Source organism: Lepisma saccharinum, chromosome 2 (genome assembly GCF_977018435.1).
Source record: "Lepisma saccharinum chromosome 2, izLepSacc3.1, whole genome shotgun sequence".
In the NCBI taxonomy this organism is placed as follows: domain Eukaryota; kingdom Metazoa; phylum Arthropoda; class Insecta; order Zygentoma; family Lepismatidae; genus Lepisma; species Lepisma saccharinum.
This window is the reverse complement of record NC_139230.1, coordinates 177,992,894-178,009,121: the sequence shown is the minus strand read 5'-3', so window position 1 is coordinate 178,009,121 and position 16,228 is coordinate 177,992,894. Positions and strand designations below refer to the sequence as shown.

General features: G+C 39.5%; 1 protein-coding gene across 1 annotated transcript in view; it reads right to left on the bottom strand.

Moving 5' to 3' along the window:
• The window catches only part of LOC145984207 (F-box/LRR-repeat protein 5-like), a 92,817-nt gene that overhangs the window by 35,740 nt on the left and 40,849 nt on the right, over positions 1-16,228 (bottom strand). The window contains exon 2 of the mRNA XM_083117737.1: positions 6,769-6,966. Within this exon, the coding sequence (XP_082973863.1) occupies positions 6,769-6,966 (198 nt within the window). The remainder of the gene's footprint in view (positions 1-6,768; positions 6,967-16,228) is intronic.

Here is a 16,228-nt window from a genome sequence, read left to right as displayed (position 1 = left end):
TCACTGATACGTTAAAGTGTAGTTAAGTAAATATAGTTCAGGCACATATGCACAAAAATACAGTGAAATTTTTATTTGTCCGTACCGTGCGAAGAAGTAATGCGTCAGCCGAAAACAAAACTTCCAGCATCAAAAATATACTTCTTCCAGACACTAAAACGACAGATTCGCGTTTTCCTAACTGCAAACGTTATATCTCATTCATTTCGAAACGTTTTCTTCGTCCTTCTGTACACCGTGGAAAAACTATCCCTCAGCCCATGATACTAAGAGACATGGTAGGCTCATGCGCATCGCCGGGGGTTCCCCGGGACCGCTGTGACGTCAACTGGTGAGCAACTCGAGATTTCGCCCGCTACATCTGGCAGTGAATCTTTGTCTCTCACTAACAAATAGACGTTTCTTTCTTTAGTGAGAGTTTTCTTCAAAATGGCTTGTGCTGTGTTCCGATGTAATAACTACAACCGTAAGACTAAAGAAGGAGCTGTTAGGTATTTTAGATTTCCGAGAGATGAAAATGCACGAAAACAGTGGATTTCGCTTTGTAGAAGCGTGTGTACTTCACACATATATGTATACCTAGGTAAAATGTGGAGCATGGGGAATTCCATTTTAGACGCGAATGTAGAGTTTTTAATGCAAAATTTGCTCAAATGATTTTTATTTATTTATTATTATTTAGATTTTACAATTTATGACTATTTCAAAACATGTTTCAAGACCAGATAAGAATTCCAAAACATATAAAGTTCTGGAGCTTATTCTGAACTCATTTTGAATTTAATGGGATGGAAAATCAGAAGTTTGTAATATGAAAATTGCGAGCAAAGTTACATGTATTCATTTTAATGCAGGTTCTTATATAAAAGGGGTGAGGAGTATTCCACCTCCTCTAACTTGATTCATTCCAAATCAGGAATAATCATTTCCCACCCACTGAATATGAAAATCATATTTTTAAAGATATCGTACTTTTAGAACCCCATAGCTATATATAAAATATCATTAACCTTTAAGCAGCCAATGGGTCATATATGACCCATAGAAAGTATAGGCGAAAACAGCTAATGGGTCATATATGACCCATATTTCCGATTACAACATTCACGTGCTTTTAGGACCTTCATATTTGTATGTGAGGTTGTAAACGCTGATGTTGAGATAAGACTTTGAAATGTCATGTGGAAGAAAAGCCACCCCTCCCTCCCTTTCTCTAATATGCAAATTAGTTATTTTTTTTTGCCAAAATGCAGGATTGTACATATTGCGTCATATTTCAGCCTGTATGAGGACTAGGCACTTGAAACAAGTTTCACTTTGTTGAAAAAAGTCTATTTTTTGAAAACAATGAAAAAGTTTGCGCCCTTTTTGAAAATAACGGGAGAAGAGGGGGCGAACGCCAGATTTGTTTTCATTGAAATCTCGGGACTTGGCCCCGTTTTTCTCACTTGAGCTTTCTGAATTGTACACGGTCGCGTTCTCCGATGTTTTTGCTTTCAAACAAAAGTTATCCGAAGTAGATTGCTCAAATAGTCTCAGAGATATAACGTTTTTCTGAAATAAATGTAAAAGTTTAAAAATAGCACACAAAGGCCGCGGCGAGAGAGGGGTTACTTCCGAAAACCGACTCGGCTCTTTAAAGGTTAAACTAATTTTTGACAGATATGTACCGTATGCAGTGCCCTTTAGAAGCCATGTATTCGGTATTTTCTCAGACTTCTAGAAGGTGCTTTACATGTACTTTTCTATCAAATACGAAAACTTTGACGTATGTTAACAGCACTTTTCGAACGCTTGTTGACAGCTATAGCGTTGTCTTGCCTTTTTTAAAAAAATACTGAATCGAGATGATTCCCGATCAACTCGCAACAGATCTAACTTTCAGGTATTTGTAAAACATTTGACATAGTAATTATTTGTAATGTAATTAGCTGTACCTTATGTTGTTCTTCAAACGCTGAATAAAGTACTATCATTGCATATGCTAAACCGAAATTCTTCATATCTCAGAGCAAGCAAAGTTAGAGGAAAACCATACGCTCGAAGTAATTTTCTTACAGTTTGACTTTAGAATTTAACTTGAAATGGTGTTGTTGTTTGTGTTGCATTCAATATCAAAATTAGATTTTAAGCAATTTATGTCCAATTCTAAGCATATCTAATTCATAGGTAATGTCTCCTTCTGATAAAATCACAAATGGCACCCTGTTTTAATGTCTAGGAAATATCGCTGATCCATTTCAACTAGGAATGGTATCGAGATGAGACAAAAATCTCTTAATATGTAGGTTTAAGTACAGTTTTCCGAACACCCTCTGACAAAGTTATAAATATAATCGGTGAGGTATATTGTACCCCCGAAATTGGTCTGTCGTGTCGCGTCTCGAAAACAAGACGAGGCAGGAATTGTGGAAGTATTTCGTTTCAGAAAATTCCATTTGAAAAATTCAAAATGAAAGAAGGTCAGTCATATTCTCTTCTGATATATATCTTCGAATCGACGCGATCACTTGTTTACAAAACATGTACCCCCCCCCCCTTATACGAAGGGAATTCGTCTGCAGCGTGATTTTCTGAAAGTAAACTTTAGCTCATTCCATCGTTCCACACACATTTTAAATAATTTTCATCTCCTTAAAAAGATCAATGAACTAACTGTAGTAGCAAGAACAATGTAGTACATGTAGAATAAGTTTACAACGGTTTGAATTCCTGTGGTAAGGAAAATAATGCTTACAATTTACAATTTTTATATTGAGCAATTAGAAAATACTAGGTTCTTTTAACAGTAGCATCTTGTACCTGAGGGGGGGGGTACAAGGGGTACAACTAGAATCTATTTTGGGGGTACAGTACCCCCTTCAAAAATGTAGGGGGGTACAATGTACCCCTGTGAACCCCCCCCCCCAGTGTGGTACTGTAATGTTGTTTGTGTACTTTATAAAATTTGTGTTGAACAAAAAAAAAATTGCAGTACAAACTTACATTATAAATAATGTAGCTAAACATTTGGCGTTTTGGAAATATCATTTACAAAAAAAAACACTATATAAAATTTTATATTTATATTCTTCATTCTTCCATGAAAGAAAATATTCAATTTAGATTTTTGTTGTTTCTTTGATACTGTTTCTACCCGACGAACTGTATCTTGGATGACTACCGTGACTACCTACCTATGTACTATATTTAACCTATTTTTTACTACTTTTCACAAACGCTGATATGGGTATATTAAACTAACTGAAATTAGTACAATGACACTGAAGGATCTTAGAATGTGTTTTAACACGTTACATTTTAGGAATTTAAATACGTAGGATTCATTTTAAATTTGCGTATCATCAGACAATATATCATTTAGTAAACGCAAGTGTGTAGTGAGTTACAAAAGTTCGAATACCGGGTAAAGCATTTCTGTTACTTTACTTGCCTTTGCGAAATATAGAAGAAAAAAGCAACAGCCATGGTGAAAATGCGAAAATATTATCACATTGTCCAAACATTTACAAGAATCAATGCAACATGTGTCAACTTGAGATACAGACGAAAAAGCGACTAAATTAGCTACAGGTTTTCTTCCGTATGCTCCTCCCCTACGCTCTATTCATTCCTACTTTTACTGACTTTGTGCACAAAGAAATACCAGTCCTTTTAAGCAGTAAATAAGGTTTTAAACCTTCCCCGGAAAACTTCATTCAATGAAAAAGAACCCCTGCTATGTATTCTACCCGCTGGCTGCGGCATTTGCTCACCAGATGACGTAATGCGCTGGAAGGGACGAAAGTCGTCCGCCGGATGAGCCAACCTACTAGTCTTAGAACCATGCCTCAGCCTGTCTCTTCCGGTCGGAATATTTCACGCGGTATGCAAGGAACTCGTGTCGCCGAAGTAAACGTGGCAACAGCGTGCGGTATTGCCACAAAGGCGGATCCCGCACCGGAAGAGAGTTTGTGCTCGACTCAAGTTTCGTCGCTGCAAGTGTGCAAAATCTAACCAGGGTGGCTACTCTATGATCATGATAAAATTCAAGTATATTTCCTGGTTTCCAAAGCGAGCTTTCCAAAAATTAAAGGATATAAGCAGACGTTTTCTCTATTTCAACCTTACGTATCACCGGCTCTTACCACCCACACACATACACACACAAATATATTAACAATATATATGAAGGGTCTGTGTGATTCCAATGTATTCAAAAATTCTAATTCAATGAAACGGTATGTATTAGGGGTGGGCCGATACCGATAAAGTACCGATATAAAATTGACCGATACCGATATTCTACCGATCCGATATAAAATTAGAAATGGTCCTTGAAGAACCTGAAGGTTCATTGACCTCCTTAATAAATGTGTGTTTCAGGGTGACTGCAGTGAAAAAGAAATTGCATATTTAAACATTTTCTTTTTTAGAAAGTAGGACACGGAGATTATCCATAAAAATTACAACAAAATTAGAATTTTGCACTAAATTATCAGATATTTAACGATATATCGGATCGGTAAAATAATCGGTAATTTTACCGATAAACCGATATGCCTATATCGGCCGATACCGATAGAGTACCGATTAATCGGTCCCATCCCTAGCTATGTATATTTCATTTCAGGTGTCATTTCACATACTCAAGACTCCAAAAATATCTACAAAAACAAGTCACAAATGTTACAGGATATACTAATCTACAAAAATTTGTTATATGTATAAGAATTTGAAACTCAAATTTATCTAATCAACTTCAAGGTACCTTATCTTGCAATAATCTTCCGTTTGTCAGAGAGACTGTTCTGCAAAGGACACTAACAAAGTAAAAGAAATGAGAGCATTCTCCACGCAGCGTTATTTTCCTTCCTCGATAAAAATAAAAGCTAAATGGTGAAAAACATGCTTCAGGGCATTTATAAATATGTATAAATTCCAGGGCTGAGCCGATACCGATGCCGATGTATCTGTATCGGCAAGTATAGGTTGAAAATTTTTTACCGATACCTACCGATAATTTTTTTGATATTTTGGTCTTTCGCGGACTCCGTAAAAATGCCGTGCGAAACTTTGGCGGAGTCCAATTATCCTGGAAAATATGCAAAATGCGAAGTTAATTTTTGTTTTGAACCAGTTTTGGGTTTTAAAAAAAAATGGGAATTTTGTGACAACGTAACATGTAATTTAATATTCTGATGTAATTTTCAAATATTTTAAAGCAAAAATCCTTGTAAATTGATGCATATAATTAGAGTGGAATACATATGCACTAATATTAATCTATATTTTGAACAACTTTTAATTATTACAATTTTCAAGCATCGGTATCGGTGGGAATATGTATAAGTATCGGCACCGGTATCGGTTCAAAGTAGCATCGGATACATTTATTGTAGTTTGGGCAAGTTTAGCCCACATTATACATAAATAGGGACTGGAACTACAGTTTAAAGTGAGATCCGAACCAAGGAAACGTGCCACCACCATGAATCAAATCTGGAAACCATTGTGCACTTTCATTTCCGTGGTCAAGGGCACCAACTTTTGAAAAACATTGGGTGGGCTCAAACACTAGAGTTAAGTTCACAAATAAAATCTCACAAATCCTCCCTTCCTAACACTGAGCGAGAGTTTTATGGGAACTGAATTTTCTAAGCATGTTTCCGGGCCTCCCCCATGGCGCAGTGGTAGCGTCATTGCCTTGTAATCAAGGGGTCCCGGGTTCGATACCCGGTGGAGGTACAAGTGGTTCGGATCCCACTTTAAACTGTAGGTCCAGTCCCGATTAGCCTTACTGTGCATAAAGTGGACTTAAAACACCAACTCAAACCAAAACCAAACTAAGCATGTTTCCAATTGAAAAAGTCAGAAGAAATCAAATCTTTCTTTCCTCCCCCTTTTCTATAACTGGATCCCGGATTCAAATCGCGGCCTGGATTTCTTTCTTGCCCTTTCTTCTTGCTATAACACGGAGAGAGAAATGTGTTTGAAACAAGTCTCTCCTTTGATGGAAAACTTCATAATTTTTATATATTTTTAATATAATTAGCTTCATTGCATACCTTACATAACACCACTTTTTTATTTTCATCGTTATAAATCCACAGATGTCTGCACTGCAATGATTTTTGAAAAGTTATACCATCAGCATTCTTTATTTCCAGTTAACTTGATATTATAAAATCACGATTATTTGAAGACGAAGTTGGTAATAGCTGATTTAAGAGCCGAATTTAAATCTAGAGTATAGGAACACTGGACGAGAGTATTGCCCACCTGTGGTCACTTAATTAGATATTTATCCATGATAAATAACACTAAGAAAACCATAACCACATTACACCAACGTTCACGCAAAACCTAAACTTTGTTTAGCCAATTCGTTCCTTGGGAGTTGTGTTCGGTAAACACCACTTTTCGCTCACCCAAGTAAATTGACACTTGTTCACTGTTACGGCCTTGTCTTGCACAAGATCAAATGGGCCGACAGTCTGGCTTCTGGAAAATGACGAACAAAAACCATCTGACTAGCGCTAAGAGAGACGAATATAGTGCACAGCAATGCATCCTCACATTTTTCCTTTTACAAAAAGCTATAATTTATTGATTTCAATAAGCGATCCATGAATTACGATAACAAATATAATAATACGACAAATTATTGGGTGGACTTGGTCCCCAATTGGCGTCACTGGCCATACGACGTCACAACGATAATAATAAAATGTTACAACAAATACATAAATAGCCTTAAATACATACAGTAACCGTACTGGCACTTACCTCTGACAATTTACTATTTGCATGACAGTTGCACACTGACGAATCATCTACTGATAGTGAATGCATTCTATCTTGCAGTCTCTCCAATATTAACATGTTTTCTATGTCTTCATGGCACTTGAATTCGCAGAAAGTGTCATTCAGCAAGCATAATAATGACTCCATTGCTCTGTTGTTAGAGAAGTCCGTTTTTTGTAACTGAAAACAAGAATCATTATTATTATTATTTATATTTAAACTGGTGAACCTATACTCTATCCCGGGAATCTCTGGAGCAAGGCCGCGCATAAAGGGAGAAAGTGAGGGGGCGAAGCAGTACACGATGCTGCAAAGGCTAGAAACTGCAGTCGCTTTCCCCCCTCCACGCAATCCTGTTCCCTCGCTCCAGAGATTCCCGGGACAGAGTATAGAATAAAATTTAAATACAGCAGTATACACACACAGATATCGATAGTCTGACGTAGGGATGTAAGTCTCAATCATATTTTTTTGTGTTTTGCTTTTTAAATTTTGAACCAAGCGTTGAGCGTTAAACAATATACTACGGATCTGAGGTGGTTAAAACGTGAAGACGTTTCAAACCAATGCACTAAAAGTCTTCTTCAGAACAAGAAAATTAAAACATGATGTAAACAGGTACAGTGAAGGATGGGCGAAAGTTTTTAAGAATGGATGGGGGGGGGGGGGGTCAGCTCCTGAAAATACATTTTGAATACCAATAGGAAAATGGGAGTCAAATAATTACACTCATAGGCGTAACTTGGCGGGGCAAGTTGGGGGCATTCGTCCCCCTCCAAAATTTTCAAGTTTATTAAAATTTACAATTTAAGGGTACCTTTGTTAACCTCCTGGGACCTGAGGAGCAAAGTAATAAAATAGTAATGCTTGTGATTTCATAAATGTAACAATTATTTATCAAATAATCCTGGACGCTATTTCTATTGGATGGAAAACTTTTTAGATTCTGCACCCCCCTTACCCCCCAAGTTACGCCCATGATTACACTGACCTATTTTCTGTACGAAAATAAATACCGAAGAAAGGGGTTCTGACCCCCATCTACTCCCTTCTATACGCCCATGGAGGGGGGGGGGGAGGCAGAATTTAAAAGGTAATAATTTGTAAAGTAAATTTCGCCGTAGCTTCGAGTTGTGTCTGGCGTTGCATCTTAGGAGGAAGTTGTCAACATGGTCAGAGTTCATTCCAGTCCCCCTTGATGGTGAATGACGTCATATATATATGACGTCACAGTCATAAATCCAGGAGTTCTAGTTCCTGCCTGCAAGTGTTGCCACCTGTGATTCGGGACTTCGTTAGCACTACAGCACGTAGCAACAGGGAGGAAATTTTTAGTGCAAGATTACAATCACCAAAAAAGGACACAAGAAACCTGCAGGACATCCAACAAATTCACTGTAAAACATTCACAGATCAGGAGGAGTGATTCCCCCTGATAAAGCATCACTATTCTCAATTTCTCGAATGCAATACGTAAAACATCAGAATACTCCCAAGGAATGGACCTGCTCTGCAACACAGGAAAAATGCCTCATTAAGCATAAACTCGTTGACCCGAGTTTTATTTGAAACTTTCGAACACACCAAGGGCCCAAACGTTGCTCCGCCAAAAATAAGAAATAGTACAAGTATATCAATTGAAAATTGATTGATTCATTGATTTTGTGTTTTAAGTCCACTGTATGCACAGTAAGGCTATTGAACACTGATTGATTGATTTGCTTTATTTTACTTCGCCTTTTTGTGTCACTTTTGGCTAATTTGCGAAGATGGGAATGAGTGATGACATGATAAAATTGATGAATGGGCACTCACAAACATCCATGCCCAGGCCGAGATTTGATTTGATTTGATTTGGTGGTTTAAGTCCACTTTATGCACAGTAAGGCTAATCGAGATTGGACCTACAGTTTAAAGTGGGATCCGAACCACTTGTGCCTCCACCGAGTATCGAACCCGGGACTAGGGATGGCCAGATCCGGATCCTGGCGGATCCGAAATCCGGATCCGGATCCTAAAATTTTTCGGATCCGGATCCAGAACTTTCGGATCCGGATCCAGAACTTTCGGATCCGGATCCGGTACTTTTGGATCCGGATCCGTTTTGCCATTAGTGTTGCCCACGAGACAGGACTTTGGCCTGTCTCGTCTCGTGGAAATGCTGTCTTGTCTCGAAAATATTCGTTTGTCTTATGACACATGGTCGATCTCGTCGCGTCTCGAATTTTTAAAAGCCTGTCCCGTCCCGTCCCGTGGGCAACACTATTTGCCATCCAACATGCGCTTCTTTGTAAAGTAAGAATGTGCTTATAACATATTGTTACCTGCTAATATATATATATATATATATATATATATATAGTGTGTGTGCGCGCGTGCGCGATTTGTAATTAATTAATACACTTACAAGGGTGGTCTAAGTTTCCCCCTCCGAATTTCCATGAAACTTGGCAGGTGTATAGAGGCCGCCCCTCCTCAAATGTCAAGATGAGGAGAAATTGAAGTGGGGATCTGACCCCAAACCATGTAAATATGGCATAGGAAGAAACAGGGGGCATAGGGCCTCTCTATACACCTATCAAATTTCATGGGAATCGGAGGGGAACACAGGGGTCAAATGATCCCCACGTCAATTTGTCCTCATCTTGACATTTGAGGCGGGTTTTGTCCCCTAAAACAGATTTTTAGCCGAAACAAAAAAAACACGTATTTCTTCCTTTGGGCCCCTCTATACACCTGCCACGTTTCATGGAAATCGGAGGGGAACACAGGGGTCAGATCCCCACTTCAATTTGTCCTGATCTTGACATTTGAGGGGATTTTGCCCCCTAGAACAGATTTTTAGCCGAAACAAAAAACACGTATTTCTTCATTTGGGCCCGTTTATACACACACCTGCCAAGTTTCATGGAAATCGGAGGGGGACACAGGGTCAGATCCCCACTTCAATTAGTCCTCATCTTGACAATTGAGTGGGTTTTGCCCTGTAAAACAGTTTTTTAGCTGAAACAAAAAAAAAACACGTATTTCTTCCTTTGGGCCCCACTATACAGCTGCCAAGTTTCATGGAAATCGGAGGGGGACACATAGGTCAAACACCCACTTAAATTTGTCCTCATATTGACATTTGAGGGGGTTGCCCCCTAAAACAGTTTTTTAGCCGAAACAAAAAAACACGCATTTCTTCCATTGGGCCCGTTTATACACACACCTGCCAAGTATCATGGAAATCGGAGGGGGACACAGGGGTCGGATCCTCATCTTGACATTTAAGGGGGTTTTGCCCCCTAAAACCGTTTTTTAGCTGAAACAAAAAAACACGTATTTCTTCCATTGGGCCCGTTTATTCACACACCTGTCAAGTATCATGAAAATCGGAGGGGGACACAGGGGTCAGATCCTCACTTCAATTTGTCCTCATCTTGACATTTGAGGGGGTTTTCCCCCCTAGAACCGTTTTTTAACTGAAACAAAAAAACACGTATTTCTTCCATTGGGCCCGACTATACGCCTGCCAAGTTTCATGGAAATCGGAGGGGAACACTTAGATAACCTCAATTGTTAGCCTTACACTTTGTAATTATATAACACTGCATATATTATAATGTTTTATTTTAATTCCTAAAACTGTAACTGTAGAACAATTGTATAATTTTTGTATAACATTTCTATCTTGTTAAATGTGTTAAAGGTTTCATCCTGGAATGGAATGTCTCACATTTATGTGTGTTTTCATTTCCAATGCATTCGAATGAATACATATTCGTTTCAATGGCATTTACAAAATCATCTGTGACATTTTATGTTAAACAAGTAAGATTATTTTTGTGTGTGCACGAGTGTGTTAGCCGATGCGTAGCAAAGTATTTTAGGAATAACACTTGAAAAAAATTCTTGTAGGACTAACTAATGAAAAATCTCTTTGTAATCGAAGATCATAATACCTTTTAAGGTGTGGTAATATTATAATGGGATCGAGATACGAATCTCTCGGATCCGGATCCAAATCCGGAATTTTCGGATCCGGAACTCTCGGATCCGGATCCGTTTGGAATCCACGACTTTTGCGACACTAGCATTTCTGCCGTCATATGCGACACTGTATGGAAAATATATTCCATGACAGTTGCGACACCGTCATCTGCGACACAAAGTGTAAATAGCTTCCAGGCTTAGGATTGGCAGCATCATGGAAGCTGGTGTTTTTGAAAACCTTTATTAGTTTTCCTTCACACTGGCACCATGGAAGCTGGGTGTTTTAAAGCTGGATGTATTTATCCTTTGTCAATGACGGATTGTTAAGATCCCTTGTCAGTATACGAGCAGACTGCAATCCCTTGTCAATGTAGAACCAACATCTTACTATTTTCATTCTAATTTCTGAACGTACGCCATTCTCCTCAAAAAGCGCTTAATAACTCTATGCATTTCATAGTCGGCAAACGCTCTTTGTATTCTCTCAACACATTGTTATACACAGCCGCACGTCTGGATCTGTTTTGTAATCGTTTGTCAGTCCCAACTCCTGCACCTCTCGCCACAAACATTGGTTAAAGTGATAATTACAACCACTGATCTGAGCCTCGGGAAATACTTTCCTCAGAGACGCTATTGCTGCTGCACGTACGCAAATGTCGCTAATTCTGGTGAACAAATTAGAAATCGTAGGGGAAAATCCAAGCAGTGTCGCTTATGACGGGAAAAAAACAGTTTTTGCCTTAGTGTCGCAAATGACGGTGTCGGAAATGTCGGAACTCCATCCGTTTGGCCATCCGTACCCTGGACCCCTGGCGTCATAGCGAGATGTGTTAACCACTCCGTCACGGGGGCCGGCTCAATTGAAAATCTAAACAATATATTTTTTTTATGTGAAACCTTGTGTTACAAAGAGGAGAGGGATTGTTAGCGGGAATGAAAATTAACATTTGTTGCCAGACACTTGAGAAGGTGGGAACCTCAGGATCCCTGAATAGAATTACATCACTAGTGCAAACCCATCCCTGCGAGAAAAAAACTTCAGTCACCGGCAATAAAAATGGAACACCTAGATCCTGAAATGCTCACTTCCCTGCAAGGCGTTGTGTGTTGCCTAACTCTACAGCGGTGATAGTTTACATTGAGAATTTGCTATTAAAATCCACTTATCGCCGTAGAGTTAGGCAACAGACATAACGACTTGCAGGGAAGCCAGCGTATTTCAGGATCTAGGTGTCCCGTTTTTATTGCCGGTGACTGTACATAACAAAAAGGAGATTAAAATAATGATGGAAAATATGTGTGTCCGCAGTTCATGTAAGTGAATGTACAATGCTACGCAATCTTTACACGCACTTGATTACTGGCGTGCCCAGAATTTTCGAAAGGAGAATGTTACATAAACTACTATTTTTAGTAGTCAGCCCTATTTTTGCCATCATTTTATGCTTTTGAAGTTCCTTTTATTAGAAATCCTGGACCAAAGGAGGAGTTATAACCTCCACCAACCCCCCTTGGGCACGACACTGCACCTGATGCAAAATTCTTCTAAAATTGGTAAAATCTGACCCTCGCCTCGCCCCCTTGCGATCGAGAAAACAAAATGCGATTTCCCACATGTAGATACGTGGGGACAATTTTGGGTTATTACAACTTATTCATAAAAAATGCGCTTATGCATCAATCTGTAAGAATCTTGATAGCACATAAGCCTGTAAGTAGATTCGGTGCAAGTTCCAGAACAAAGAACACCAAAGATGCTTTCCGCCTGCTAATCTGATATTTCCCTACCGCCTCCCTTTATTTGCTAAAGTCGGGGAGTTCCTTCCAGAAAGAACTAATGGGATGTAACCTAAAGCCGGGCTGACAGCGAGAACCCACTGTTTCAAATCATAAACAGGGAGCATTACTCCATTATCTGGGATTAGTCACCCACACAAGACCTGTCTTTTGAAAAGGTCAAGTAACAGATGCCAAGCCTACCACCCCCAACTATTTCTGGCCCAGAGACATTCGATCTATACCAATGAATGGTTGCACTCCACTGTCTCCAATGCACCCTGCCACTTCATAAGAATTTTGCTCTAATAATTTTACCAACGTTAAAGTAGAAGTTGGTTTGATTGACTGATTTATTTCTGCGGGAGGCAAAAGTTCGCGCTGTTGCCACCTCGGAACACAACCCCGTGTGTTTGGAGATTTGGAACACAACCCTGTGTGTTCGGAGGTTTAACAGAATGAAAGATCTCGTAGAGTTGGTCTTTGTAAACCATGCGATACAAACTGACAGTATTGCTCGAAAGGTCAAGGATGACACAGTACCCTGGAGAGAGGTCGGTCTGACGCTCAGCCCGGTTGACCTTGCCACACAATGCGCGGAAACCAGCGACTTTTGTCCCGCTCTCGCTTTGCTTTTCCCAAATTTGGCACCAGCGCAATTCTGGCCAGCCGCCTATTTTCATGGCTATGCGTTTAGTTTATATTGACTCGCTTTTCTGCCACGTTTGGCTAATCGCGAAGATTGAGATGAATAATCATAAGATAAGATGGATGAAGGGGCAATCACAAACGCATATGAAGGACACAAGGCGAGTCCGAAGGAGGACTGCTGTATATTGGCTGCGAGTACAGACGCCAGAGACTTGTTAGTCTGCAACAATGCCGCCCAAGGTGCACTACGTGGAAGTGAAGTTGACATTTAGGTGCTTTGAGGACAGTCGCCTCTTGATTTCCAAAATTGAAATTGGAACTGCGTTTGCAGCATCAGACCCGTGGCGGAGTGGTTAGCACAGCGCGCTACGATGCCACGGATCCCGGATTCGAATCCTGATCTGGGCATGGGTTTTCTTTGTGAGTGTCCCTTCATCAATTTAATCAAATCATCACTCATCCTCATCTTCGCGATTAACCAAAAGTGGCAGAAAAACGACGTAAAATAAACTAAATCAATCAATCAAGCCGCATCAGGTACTATGTTCCATTAACACAAACCAACATCGAATGAACAGAAAAATCTCTTATCAAAATGTTTCATACGCATCCGTGTTGTTTTTGTTTCCAACCCACTTTGTGTAACGATAGCCTAATCAGATCGGATCTACAGTTTAAGGTGGGGACATGACCATTGTGCAATGTGCCTCCGCACGGGATCGAACCCGGGACCCGTTGATTACGAGGTGACAGAGAAACTACTATGCCATTGGGAAGGTCCGGGCCCTTTGGAAAGTAGAAATGTGACATGCTCGCACCAAAATCAAGTGACTTCTTGGGAAAAATCCAGTAATAATTAGGGTTGTTAAAGGTCCAGGAATTATAAATAAATTCAATTCCGGTCCTGGGGAGAAAATCTGTAAAGTATTTCAATTCGGTCCAGAAACCTTTTTTCGGATCAGTTTAAATAGGGTCCAAGTTCCGAAATGAAATGAAACAATACGCAACTTGGACTGAATTTAAATTGTGCGAGAAAAAAAGGTTCCGGTCCTGCCCGGGAGAGAAAATCAGCAAGTTCTAGACGTAAAAAACCTTTTTTGTTTAAAGTATTTCAATTCGGTCCAGGAACCTTTTCCGGATGTATTTAAATTCGGTCCAGGAGCATTTTTTCCGGATGTACTTAAATTCGGTCCAGGGACCTTTTTCTGTATCAATTTAAATACGGTCCAGGAACCTTTTTGCCGGATCAATTTAAATTCGGTCAAAGTTCCGTATTGAAATGAAACAATACTCAACTTGGACCGAATATAAATTATGCGAGAAAAAAGGTTCTGGTCGTTGCGGAACCCGATAGAATCCATTAGAATTTATGGTTTCCTGACCTTTAACATCCCTGGTAATAACAACAATAATAAATAATGATATAATTATGTATTAACTACAGATAAGAAAATAATTCGCGAAAAGAGTAGCGCCAGAACCTGGTCATGGAAACTCCGGGGGTCAGATCAGGCGAAGTCTCCACCTATCTTCAAAAAGGAAAAAAAAAAAACTTTCAAGATCACACTTTCGCGTGCATCTACGAAAATCAAACACGATAGTTTTTCCAACTCTATTTCTGACAGGAGTTAAAATATGAAAGAACAAACTTGGAGTCATGCGTGTACAGTTATAAAGTCAATGTTAATTAACCAGTTCGAAACTTCAGAAGCAAAATTACACTTTAGACATCCCTCCGAAGTTAATCATTCCCTTGGGGCTCCTCTGTTTGATCAAGCATGGTCGACTTATATTACACGGTCGCTCCGTTACACCTAGCACCACGCCCGGTGCTTCACTAGATCAACACAACGAGCAAACAATGTCCACCGAGTCCCTACGCTACTTTATCCGCCCGTTCCAGGAGAACAGCCTGTGTGCAATGAACACGAGTGGAAGTTCCAAAAGTCATAATTTCTTACCTGCTCTTTAGAATAGGGCTTAGCCAATACCATCCTTTAACCGATACTCTTACCGATTTCCACAGATACCGATGCCGATACTAGAAAATTACAATAATTAAAAATTTGTTCAAAATATTTATCAATATTGGTGTGTAAACATTTTTCTCCAATTAAATGCATCAATTTACCAAGTTTTTTTCTTTAAAATATTCAAGAAGGATATTAAAATAGATGTTATGTAATCACAAAATACAGTTTTCTTGCAAAATCGTTGCAAAATAAATAGAAACTTTCACTTTGGCATAATTTCCGGGAATTAGACTCCTTGAAAGTGTCGCCCGGCATTTTTTGCGGACCCCGTGAAAGACCAATATGCCGGAAACGCATCGTCTGGTATCGGGAGATGAATTCCAACAGATACTTTCCGACACCGATACCAACGGTATCGGCTCAGCCCTACTTTAGAACAATTAGAACAAAAAAATATCAAGTCATTTACGAATCGCACAGGAGGTCATCCGAGGCTCTTGCTCTGTAATTCTAGGTAAGTGTTAACAGAGATGTGAGCTTTCCAATAACGGCCATGACAACCTCGGAGATCGAACGCGACAAAGATCTCGCCGTACAGGTTGCGGGTTCGAGTCCTGGTTTGGAAATGAAAGTTCCTTTCCTCCAATATCATCTTGTCACCATCCGTCCTCATCACCACCAACGTGATAGACAATACAAGCGTAAAAGTGGCATAAAATAAGGCAAATGCAACAATGGCCTCGAACATTTTCTTGTACAGTTACGAGTAAAAGCGGGTTCTATTTCTGCAGTAATGCAGAAATGTGTGTTTTGGAGCTGAATCCCTCACCGAATGTTGGAAGAAAAAGAAGGAAAGTGACCATACAACACACAATGCCTCGTTTATGTTTCTGGAATATTACAATGTCTACGTTGTGTAGCTCTCTCGTGTGTTGTATGGATACAGTCACTGACATAAATATATTGGAGTTTAGATATAAGGAAATCGAATCTGCCACCAAACTCTTACAGTCACACAACATGCAAAACACAACGAACTGACACGTAACATAAAACGCAAGGAA